Genomic DNA, 12,658 nt, shown 5'->3' on the forward strand with positions numbered 1-12,658 from the left:
CCAACTTCTCTATAGGCCCAGATATCCATATTCCACTAAGTTTCCTTGGACCAGTTTTCATTATTCCTTCTCCATTTTGGTTTCCTCAGCACAAGAGAGGGAAATTTGCTAAGTATTCAAGGTGAACATTTGAACTTGACTATGAAGAGTAGACCTGCTTATTGAGGCCTTTAGCATCTGTGGCTTCCAGAGCAAACTTCATTCCACATTGTAGGACTCCTGTGACTCTTGGTTCTTTATTTTACTCTTCCAGGTAAGTTCTGTTTTAATATTTTTAAAGTTACAAGTTATTTTAGGACAGAGCCCATATGTCTTCATTTCTAATCCCTTACATGTCCCAGCATGGTGATCATTAAATTGAAATGTAGTTTTAGACAGACTAAGAATTAGTCTAAATCCAGTGTTGGAAGAATTGGCCAACCAACAAAGAGCATGATTTTTGGTGTCAAATTTAGGCTCATGTACAGATTCTGTTGGTTAGTAACCATACAACTTCGAAGGAGCATATAATCTAACCTCTGTGAATTTTCATTTCCTCATCTGTAAATCAGTAATTACATTCCTTATATGGTTGCTATAGGGAGTAAATAAGGTACATAAAGTAGCCTGGTAAGGAGTCAGCATGCATCGTTATTACTTTTTTACCATATTTTTGAGGATGATTCTAGAGACCAACAAGAATTTACCTTTTTGAAATCACCCTATATGGACTGGACCATATCCAAGAGTTTTTAAGAGAAGCAACTGGACCACACCAGGTGAGTGCTTTCAAATGTATCTCAGCCTTGCAGTGATCTAGTAGCCAACTCTGATAACCTTGTTATCAAGAGCCTGGAAATGCTACTGCAACATTTTTTAATTTTTTAAATTAATTATTTATTTCTTTTTTGCAACATCATTTTTTAAAAAAGCTATTCATGTGATCCTAACAATCAGTTATATCCAAAGAGACAGATTTACATTCCATTTTTTGCTGGTTTGTTATATAAAATAACCAGTTTTTTGATTCAAACAAGTTCACTAAAAGTGAACTTGCTTTAAATTGATAAAAAGTTATTGTGGGATGTGAATTGAGTTTAACAAACTCAGTAGATGATTTTAGATTGTAATTCTAGGTTCAATTGAAGTTTCCGCTGCCTCAATATTCTAAATACCAAATTCTGACAAGTTTGACCACTGTGTCATTCAGAGCTTCCCTCTGCTAATGAGATCAAGTGGCCGGCAAAGGAAATCCCAGCTCCCCTGACCATTATTCTTAGGTATCTTTTAGATGACGAATGTTTGCCTGTATGCCAATATTAAACTTAAGCCTTCTGCCTATTTGCACAATTTTCCTGCATTGTTAGACATGACTTTTTAAAGAAGATCTAGCTTTTCTTATATAAGATTCTGTTTTTAATTTTTATAGTACCATTTTTGGATGATTTTAAGTCTTCATGTCCAATTAGAAACACTGGCACTTTTAAAAAGTGAAATAAAAATTTTAAAAGTCTAATTACAGCCCAAAAGAAAAACGGCATTCATTATTATCAATGACTGTTCCTGTTATAAAGTTGGAAGGAAACTTGAAGTAACCGCTAACCTCTTTCGACAAGATAGGGAAAGCTGAGGTCAAGTTAGGTGGTTAACTTGTTCAGATACTGTAGGTAGATCCTAGTAAAAGTAGGACTAGAACTTCTTTCTGACTTGATTGAATTTTTTTTTCACTCCTCAGTGGCCCAAAAAGGATAATTAACTTCTTATTTTGGGGTTCTATGTTAGCAACAGTAGTTTGTAAGCACTTAAATATGTATTCTTTGCCATTTACAAAATAAACGTCTAAGGAAAAATAGATTTATTTTTTAAAAGAAATCAAATGTGTATTGAAAGTATACATGAGACAGTATTTGTCATTCAGCCTTAAGCTTGATTGTGTCTGCTCATTATCATAGTCCAATGAGATTTTGGAAATCAGTTTCCAACACATTATTCTTACAAGTAGATATTAAAGAAAGTTACTGACTTTGAGGAAATAATTTCAGTAACTGTTTACCTACCCTGAGATATTCATCCCCACAATATGTTTGGGATTATTTTTGAGCATTTAAAATATTTTAAATATCTTTCCACTGTATGCATTAATATGCTAAATTCTCTACTGTAGTCCAAGTAAAATAACGATGGTGATGAGTGTTTTCTGTTACTGCTCATGGTGGAGAGAGTGAAATTACAACATAAAGAGCAGCCAGGATTTATACTGTAAACATTATCTGGCTCCAAACATCTTGTAACAAATGGCTACTAATATGACTGCACAGCACATAGAACACAATAATGTGGGATTGTCACATAACCATACACCCTCTTGAAGCAGTTTTTCTCGACCTTTTTTCCCCCATTATCACCCCCCTCTCCCAAGGAAAAAATTAAACTCAAATTAAGTTTAATAAATTTAACTTTAAATTATGTTCCTCCTTAATGATAAAAATACTAAGGAATAAGATTTTAGTGGGCAATGCTTAGCTTTGGAGGGCTATATTCCATTTGCATTATCTTATTTTTTTCACCCTAGGAACCAATTTCTTTTCCTTTTGAGAATACATGTTTTAAAGTGAATGAAAATGAATTAGACAGCCTTTAACATTATTGGGGAGAGAAGGGTGAACCCTAATAGATAACATTGGAGGTTGAAATAGTTGGTTTCTGGTATCATCTCTGTCCCATCCTGGCTGCATGGTTCAGAAGAAATCATGTCTCTATGCCTAGCTTTGGAAAACAAAAGAAAAGCACAAAACCTAGTAGCTTGGAAAAACCATTAATCTTACGAGACTCAGTGTCCTTGGGTAAACTGCAGGAGGTGTAGGTCAGTTGTCCCAATCCTGGCCGCCTTTTCCTGGGGCATCTAAAAGATGTCCATGTCCATCTACATACCCAGACTAAACAAACCAATCCCTAGAGGTGATGGCCCAGCCAGTGGGTCTCAAACCTGAGCGTGAATCACAATATTATGAAACACAGATTGCCGGGTCCCACCTCCGGAGTTCTAATTCTGTAGGTCTGGGGTGGGGCCTGCAAATCTGCATTTCTGTCATATGCTCAGGTGATGCTATGCTAGTGGTTAGAGACCACACTTTGAGAGCTATTGGCTTAGGCATAGGTGTAAATATGTGTGTGTGTGTGCGTCCCCAGGTGAATTCTCATCTCAGGACTATTGGTATGCAAAATGTTAGTAAAGTTCTTTTCAGTTCAAAGACACTGAGATTTTGATATGAGAGTCGTTGGACATCTGTAGAAAGAGGAACTATGGAAAAACATCAATTTCTTGATCAATTTTCATTAAGAATCTGTTCCTATAAAGCATTTTACAGTATTTGTTTTACAGTACATTTGCTGCATATATGGTTCTTCACTTCATATTTCAGTAAAGTTAAGTTATTTGCTTGTCAATGTTTCAAAACTTGATAAGGCCAATGGAGGGTTTGGATAGTAGCCAGCTGTTTTTGAATTGTTTGAAGAGAATCTTGTAAATTTGTAGTCCAGGGGTAATTCTGGGGAAAAAACACACAATTAGATTATTCTGCAGATCTCAAAAGGCCTTTCATAAATATAAACATGAATATTTGATAATCATTGATAATAAAACTTATTTTTTATTTTATTTTTTTAAAATATATTTTATTGATTTTTTACAGAGAGGAAGGGAGAGGGATAGAATTAGAAACATCAGTGAGAGAGAAACATTGATCAGCTGCCTCCTGCACACCTCCCACTGGGGATGTGCCCGCAACCAAGGTACATGCCCTTGACCAGAATCGAACCTGGGACCCTTCAGTCTGCAGGCCGACGCTCTATCCACTGAGCCAAACTGGTTAGGGCAAAACTTATTTTTTAGAGTCTAATAAGTTTAATATCTCTTTTGTCACCTGGATAGGTTGTACCTACGATGAAGAGTATAAATGTCTTTCCCTATAATATTTAAAATATTAAAGTCAAATTACATTTAGAGATATTGTAAATCATCTTCAGAACTCAAACTAGTAAGTTTAATTTTAATACCCTCCATGCACAAAAGTTAATAAATAAAATAAGGATAGTCATCTCAGTTTTTTAAATTTAAAAATCAGGCCCCACTCAAGGGATCATGTAATTGGTAAATGAAAACTAATAATCTTCAGAGTCCTTAAAAATAAAAGTTACTGCCCAGCTGGCATGGCTCAGTGGGTGAGTATTGACATATGAACCAGGAGGTCATGACCCAGGTTGTGCAGGCTAGGACCCCAGTGAGGACGTGTGAGAAGCAGCCAATCAATGATTTTCTCTCAGCATTGATGTTTCTCTCTCTCCCTTTCCCTTCCTCTCTAAAATCAATTAAAAATATATTAAAAATAAAAAAGTATTTTCCCCTTTACCTGCTATTGCTTCAATACTTGGAATTGCAATAGTGCTGTAAGTACTGATTCTCTTACAGGACCACGTAGAAACCAAAGAGTCTTCTGTATTTTCCAGTCCCGAAATGGAATCAGTAAAAAAAGAGCCCCATTTTTTAGATAATGAATATAGAGGCTTTCCCTTCTGTCCCTGAAACGAGAAGATAGAACAATAAAAACTGTGATTAATGTTCAATCTCATTATAATTTCCCCTGCTAAGTAAATAAAAATTAAAAATCAGAAGGATTTGTTTCCCTTAACCAAACTATATATTATTTTAAAAGTACCTTCCTCTGGCTTTGTCTCATCCTATGGGATTGGGCCTTTTCCAGCCCTTCTCATCCTTTGGGATTGGGCCTTTCCCAGGATGTTTTCCTTGACCTCCCACACTCAGGTTGGATTAGGTCACTTCTCCATTTTCCTACGTCCCGAGTTTATCCCTAATATACTACTTCTCATACTGTTTCACCCTTGACAGATCAGGATTCTTAACTACATAAGGCTAAGAACTGATGCATTTATGTATCCCTAAGTCTTAGTGCCTAGGACAGAGTAGACACATAAAAATTGCAGACTAAATTAAAGACCCATTCAAAAAATACTTCTCAGTGTTTTATGGATATGGCATAAAATTAAGAACTGAAAAAAATCCTATTCCATCCATATAATCTCTATATATAAAAGGCTAAGTGACCGACCATCCATCTGTCCAACCGACTAACCGGCTGGTACATATTATGCACACTGGCAATTTAAAAATAAACGTCGACTCGCCCATGCGCAATACATATAAAGCTCTTGCTGACGCCAATCGCACGCGATGCCAGAATGTATGTGAAGACCAACTATTGGCACTTTGTTGTTATATCATGTTGTTTATTTATTGATCAATTTATCAATCATTGTTTTTATCAATGTTTTTATATCATGTCTGTTGTTTTTATACGCTTATTTATTAATCAATTTATATATTATTTTCATATACATTTTACTAATTTTCTTTCATCTCTGACACTTCTACAAAGGGTGAATAGTGATATTAAAATATTTTGTATTTTAATTTTGTAATACTATATTATATACACTATTTTGACATGTAACTTTTTGCAGTAACGTATTACTGCACAAATCTTTCTTCTAATTTCCTTTCTCTGTGTGCGAATCCGTGCACCGGGCCACTAGTCTGGATTATAAAATCTGTCATGCTTTTCTGATGAAAATTTAATTTTGGAGCACACAGTGTCCCAAATATCCCTTTAGATTCACAATTCTTTGTGCTGGAACTCGATTTGTGAAGCAAGATGAGAATGTATGTTTGCAGATGATGGTGTTTGGAAATCATTCAGCAAGAACTTATTTGGATTTCACCAAAGAGCAGTACTGAAATATGAATATCCACTTCTCAGTGTCTAAATAGCAGTTTATAGGATAAATCTGATTTAGTTAATTATCCTAAGATAATGAGTCTGAAAAGAAAAAAGGCTCAAATCATCATATCACACATATGTAGAAAATGGTCCTGCAAATGAGTGATAGAATCGAGGCTCCTCCCTATTCTTATAAAGAGAGGAAAACAGATCTATCTACCCTTTCTGGTTCAATGTAATCTGGATGCTACTATGGTCTAAATGTTTATGTTCTCCAAGAATTCCTATGTTGAAATTTTAACCTCCAAAGTGATATTAGGAGGTGGGGAGGCGTCTGGTCATGAGGACGGAGCCCTGTGACGGGGTTAGTGCCTTATGGAAAGTTCACTCGGGCTCAGGAGTCAGTCTCAGGGAGCTGCCTGTTTAGTTAAGCTAGACCCGTGAAGAGAGCACAAGAGCTTCCACGGCCAAGCAAAAGAGACAGTGTCACTACCGTGAGTCAGGGTCTGGCAGCCTCAGCACCAACGAAAACATCCCCGGCGCCGGCACTGGATGAAAGCAGAGGGCAGGGAACACAGACTGACCTGCGTTATCTTGGCCTCGTTTAACAGTTACCCACAAGATCAATCACAGAGCTGAGCCGGCAAGACCCCAACAACTGCCAACAGAGTTCATCTCTCTTGGCACCAACAAGCACTTCTTAAGATAAAGCAAAGAGGAACCCTTACCTCATATTTTCCTTTCTTCTCTAGGGGCTCTGATTCCTCAGGCTTCCAGTCTCTGTCCCCTTTGAGCTCTTCCAGGATGAGGACTGTCTCCCAATTGCTGTAATGACGGGCTGGGAAAATATCTGAATGCATGCTGTCACCAAAGTACACAACCTGTAAGTCAGACAGCAAACTCTGGGTGAGGCAGTCGAACTGTGAAAGCGTGGTCATTGTTTCACGGAAGGTGAAGAAAATTCCTCTGAAAGCTGCATAAACATCTTAAATTTCCTTGAACTTTCTAGGTGACCATCAACTTGGCCCATTTGGTTTGCAGGGTGCCAGGTTTAGTTTAAGAAATTATACAATGCATGTGCAGGTAGAAGAAAGGCAGAAAAGAAGTGATTTTGTTCAAGGTTGCTGAAGAAGCAAGAGTCCATGTGTTTACAGTTAAACCTGCCCCCAGAACTGAAGAACTGGTGAGATGTTAGCGGTGACCTGTCCCAGTGCGTTAGATTAGCAGGAATGCACTTCACACCACTTTCCCCAGAGGTCCCGGTTCCATCTGGACCTGCTGACACGGAATCTCTGAGGATGGGGTTGGGCGGGAGGACCCTGGGAAGCTCCCTGGGTATCCCAAGACTAGACGTCCACTGACCTAGTCCACACGCTTTTTACAGACGAGAAGCCGCAGTTAAGGGAATATGAATTACAACCTCCAAGTCAGGCTGCACTGTCCACGAAATCCCTCAGGAGGTCCCAGGGGACTGTGGCAACCTGGGAGCTGATGGAGCAGGGCTGTTACCCACTGATCTCTCTGGCTGGTAGGGCTCCTGGCAAACATTTTTTAGATGAAAGCTCCTGCTGTTGAAAATGCCCCAATGTCCAACATGGATGATGTGACCAGGGTGTCAAAAGCCAGTGTGTCTTTAGGCTAGTCTGTCCTGTAATTTCAGTTACTGCTTATTTTACATACAAAAACCTTTAGGGACTGTTATCAGGATGTCACGCCTCAGGCATCCCACACTAATCCAGTGCCTCCCCTCGATCTGTGGCCCCTTGCTTGGAATATTTCCTACACTCGGAGACAGATAAAGGACCTAGTCTACCTCAACAAAAAGGCTTATTTAAACAGAAGAGGTGAGAGAAGAGCTTGGTAGATAAGCAAAGGCAGATTATTTCCCCACAGATAAGCTAAATGCAGTAAGAATCATGATTTTAGCCCAGCCGGCGTGGCTCAGTGGTTGAGCAACGACCAATGAACCAGGAGGTCACAGTTCAATGCCCAGTCAGGGCAGGTGCCCGGGTTGCGGGCTCGATCCCCAGTCTGGGACATGCAGGGGGCAACCGATCAATGGTTCTCTCTCATCATTCATGTTTCTATCTCTCCCTCCCTCTCCCTCCCTCTCGGAAATCAATAAAATATATATTTACAAAAATGAATCACGGTTTTAGTTTATAAAAATTTATGTCTGCAAGTGGGCACCAAGGACCCCGCTCAGTGAGAAAATACCTGGGGCTCAGGCTTGCCAGTCATTTTCTTCAGCAGGTCATAAAGGTGGACAGCGTTCCCCTGGGAGTACCAGCCAGGTTTCTCCAGAGACGGCAGGGCTTCCTGCTCCTCGTCATTCTCTGAAAATGCAGCGTGACAGTCACATCCTCTTTAGTCAAGGGCGAGCGCCCCGTTGGGCAGACCACACGCAGGCATGGCTGCGGTACGTGTACAAGACAGGACCGCTGGGGGCAGGAGCTCGCGGTCAGTGCGCACCTACTGCTACAAGCACTTCACAAATACACAAATAGGTCATACGGGTGTGTGTGTGTGTGTGTGTGTGTAAGACTTTAATAAAAATCGGTGGGATGGAATAAGTATAGATATGGGACAGGTATACACTGGAACAAAATATGAAAACCCTGCAGATAAAAATTTATTGAGTGCTTAAATACAAGTTTGTGAAGAGGGGAAAAATATTTAATTCTCTTCTAGTTTAATACAAAGAGGATTATCTGACTCCCTCATATCAGATGGTTTCTTAAAATCAAGGATTTATATAAGACATTAAACCCATATATAAAACCATCATCAAGCTCTTCCTTTCTACTAGACCAGGGTTTCTTAACCTGACACTACTGAGATTTGGGACCAGATAATTCCTTGTTTGCGGTAGAGGAGGTGCAGTCCTGCGAGTTGTAGGCTGTTTAGCAGCATCCCTGGCTTCTCCCCACTAGATACCCCAGTAGCATCCTGCCTCCCAAGGTGTGCCTCTTCAGACGTTGCCAGATTTGCCCTGAGGAACAAAAGTTTCACAGGCAAAACCCACTATCCTAGACCTTTCATTAGCATATCTGCATATTCTAATCCCTTCAGTTTAACAAAGAAAATATGTCTTTCAGCTAACACCTCCATGTTTTGGCTGTCTTCACAGCTAAAATTCTGGAAAGAATTGTCTATAATTATTGGTTCCACTACCTTCAATCAACTCTTCAAGACACTGCAAGCTGGTCTCCCTGTACACTGCTGCTCAGGACACCAGTCTTGCCCCTCCAACGGACTGTCTCTCTCCTTTTCAGTGGGCTTTTCAGTAGCATTTGCCCTCACTGATGACTCTCCGCTTTCCTCTGTGGCTTCTGAACACTACTGTCCCCCCACTGTCACCTGTCTGCCCCCAGACTGCAATCTTCTTTATCCTTAAAGTTAGTGGTGAAGCTTGGTCTGGGTCTTGCCTGTCCTCGTTCTCTTTATATTTGATCTCATATAAACCCGTGGCTTTAAATACCTGTCCCTGGGCTGATGGCTCCCAAATTTACACCGGAGCCTACCTCTGTTCTCCTGGACTCCAAGATCACTTACACGATTTCCTCATTGGTAGCTCCAGTTAGATAACTCTAGGCATTTCAAATTTACTATGTTGAAAGATGAGTTCTTAATAGTTGTAATCTCCACCCCACCCAAATTTCTTCTATATTCTTCCCCCTGGCTGCAAGTGATACCACTATGCACCCACCTTTTCAATTCAGGAAAAAAGAAAAATTAATAACCTGGAAGTCATTTTCGATTACTCCTTTCATCTGCTGCTTCTAAAGCATCACAGAGTCCTATGTTTTCCACCTCCGTAAAACATCTTAAATATACAGGGCATGGCAAAGGCAGGTTTAGAGTTTGTATAGAAAATAATACAATAATAAATAACCATATAAGAATAAACTCTGTTTCATGGAGTCACAACTATAAACCTACTTTTGTCCCTTCCCCCCGTGTACTTCGCACCGTCTCCAGAACTACTGCCTCAGACCAAACAACACCATCTCTCACTTGGGACACTGTAAGTGCCCGGTCTTCCTCTCTAACCCTCCCCACATCCAATGCATTCCCCACCCAGCAGCCAAAGATGTCTCTATGTCACTCTTCTACCTCAACTGAATCGCTTCAGATTGCTCATGGACTAAAACCCAAACCCCTTCCTTCCCACAGTGTATGAGGCTGCCTGCCTTCCTAACGTCCCCCCCCCCCCCCCCCCCATGGCCAGAACCACAGGCCTCTTCTCTGTCACTGGAACTCAGCCAGACGTCTCCCACACGGGGCCGCTGTCTGTCCCACCCACCGCCAGGAACACTCATCCTCTGCTCTCCTCATGACTCACCCACCCTTCAGGTCCCTCCTCACAAGTCACCTTGCCTGACCTTTTCAGACAGGCCTTCCCTGGCCAGCCACACAAGGTGGCCTCATTAGGCAGTTCCTTCACAACGCGCAGCGCAACCTCAGGGGTTTCCTGCTTATGTCTGTTTATGCCTCTGTCTGGTGCACCGAGGACCACTCAGTGCTTGACACCCAGGACTCTGAACTTAACCTGGATTCCACCGTTTCTGGGCTCCTCAGTGAGCAGAGAACCAAGCTACTGTCAACTGCCTTGCACCGAGTAGGGCTTTTAAGTAGCCCAAAAAAGTGCTAAGTTAAAAATACTGCATCACCATATCTTTATTTATTTTTCCTTTTGTTTATAAAATGGTGGTATATTTCACACATTATTTTACCTTTGTTTTTCACCTAGTATACATAGTATCCCATATCAGTATACACAAAACCTCCTAACACAGTAGTTTGCACATGGCTGTTAGCCAACAGATTGTTTACTGAATACATGAATGAACAAATCTTAAAGGGGAGAAGAAATAAACCAAAACTAACTTACCAAGTGTCCGGAAAGGTCTTTGACTTGGTAAATGGGAGAAGAAACCAGGCTTCAATGCATTTGTAATCACAATGTCAAAAAGATCTGCAAAATCATTCCTGAAAAGCAACAGAATTTTGAAATATTTATTTTAAGAAATTAGAAACTGTCTATATAAAATTGAACTTAATCTTCACCTATCTACTTGACTACACCATCATTTCTTATCTTTTGATGAACTTTTTACATACTTCCTATACATTTTAAGGTAAATCTTACACTGGAAATAAAGGGTGATTTAGCACTAGTATTTCTGAACAACACCTTGACATAAACATAAGAAAAGAATATTAACTCTTGGTGCTAAGCTTTCTCATAATGGTCACAGTCACGGTAAGTGAATTCAATAGTTTCCAATAGCTAGAAATATTCAAAGCTATGTCTTCAGAGAGTGTTCAAAATGTGAAGAAGATACTTTATTTTGAAAATCAGTGTGGTCTTATAATGTGGCAATTTTTAGATAACAACAATCATTGTTTTCAATCTGTACTTAATACTATATTTAGGATTATTTGAAATGGCAAAGGAATGGTAGTTCTTGCTCTTGGGGGACTCCATGTTGCACTGGGGAGATAATATTTATCCAACATCCCCACATACTTTTTGGGAATCATTGAATGTTGCTGGGGAAGGCACGAGGGACATGTGTTGCATCCACCCTTCAGAAAATCTAAAGCCCAGGTCATCAGCAAGCTATGAGCATACGAAACCCCAGGAAAACTGCTTTGCTAAAACATACTTGGGTGTGGTGCGGATGTTGAGAGATGTTATGAGAAATAACCATTTGCCACTCAGCATTGTTTAATATACCGGTAAGGTCATGGTGGGGCACATTTATAAAATGCACTGGTCCAATGTGCGGTCAGTGTTTTATAAACATGAAAACAGAATGTCTCATCACTTACCCCAGGATATGGTGGCAGAGAAGTCTACAGTAATCACTGTGAGAACTGGTGATTAATACAAGAATTTTCCCAGCATTCTTCAGCTGTCGAAGCCATTTTTTTACAGATTCAGGACAACTATGTAAATACTTGCCTGGATCTCTTTTTATTTCTGGAAAATATATCCCACAGTTTTCTGAAAAATAAAAATATCAAGGAGATTTTTCTTTTTTTGACTCATCATGTTCTCAAGTTAATCTCTCTCAAAGCTATATAAAAAAATATAGCAGTTAGTACTGCTTCTTAAGAATACTACTTTACTTAGAAACAATGATGGTTGAAAATGTCAGTTGAGAATATTTTGACTACTTCACAAGAATTGATAAACTGTTAAAACATAAAGAATTTATTCAGCATTCTCAAATCAGAAATATCAACTGATTTTGAAATATCAACTATATTTGAAATATCAACTGATATTTTTCCTTAGCTATACTTATGTGTCTAGTGCCCTCTAGTGACCAAAATATAAATTACTATTAAAATGCTACTGTCCCATTTTCAAATGAATTTAAAAACAGCATATAAAGTCTGTATCTTAAAATTATTGGCTAAATTTTATTAGTATCCCTTAATAAGCCTAATGGAGAGTATGCAATAATAACAGTTCAGCTGAGAAAACTACTCTGTTCACAAGCACATTGAAATGAACAAACTAGACAAACCCTGGACAGATACCCAATGGTACCTTATGGGTTGCTCCTACTATAAAAGATCATTGACTGTTACTGGGGAAAATACTTCCATCCCCTTGAAACTTCAAATCACTGAAGTAATAGGCGCTATATTATACAAATAGACATTTATTTATTCCTAAAATTTATTTTTATTAATTGGCATATAACATGCAAGTTTAAGATGTACAACATTATGTTGACTTGCTACATTTATATATTGCAATATGATTGTCACCTTAGGTTAGCTAACACCTCTATCACGTTATACTAGTACATTTGGTGATGGAAACAATTAAGATCTAGTCTCTTAGCAATTTTTAAGTTCACAGC

At 39.2% G+C, this 12,658-nt stretch overlaps 1 protein-coding gene across 2 annotated transcripts in view; it reads right to left on the minus strand.

Moving 5' to 3' along the window:
- Window positions 1-1,820: 1,820 nt before the first annotated feature.
- The window catches only part of NT5DC1 (5'-nucleotidase domain containing 1), a 102,730-nt gene continuing 91,892 nt past the window's right edge, over window positions 1,821-12,658 (minus strand). Inside the window, exons 7-12 of one of the 2 annotated variants that reach the window (XM_081093657.1) lie at window positions 11,613-11,787; window positions 10,669-10,766; window positions 7,992-8,110; window positions 6,503-6,655; window positions 4,389-4,557; window positions 1,821-3,527 (exon numbers count right to left, since the gene is read on the minus strand). In XM_081093657.1, coding sequence (XP_080949783.1) covers window positions 3,412-3,527; window positions 4,389-4,557; window positions 6,503-6,655; window positions 7,992-8,110; window positions 10,669-10,766; window positions 11,613-11,787 — 830 coding nt within the window. In that variant the 3' untranslated portion in view covers window positions 1,821-3,411. The remainder of the gene's footprint in view (window positions 3,528-4,388; window positions 4,558-6,502; window positions 6,656-7,991; window positions 8,111-10,668; window positions 10,767-11,612; window positions 11,788-12,658) is intronic. The other variant, XM_081093658.1, reaches the window with a different exon arrangement.

The sequence above is a fragment of the Myotis nattereri genome, assembly GCF_964212035.1.
Source record: "Myotis nattereri genome assembly, chromosome: 6".
In the NCBI taxonomy this organism is placed as follows: Eukaryota; Metazoa; Chordata; class Mammalia; order Chiroptera; family Vespertilionidae; genus Myotis; species Myotis nattereri.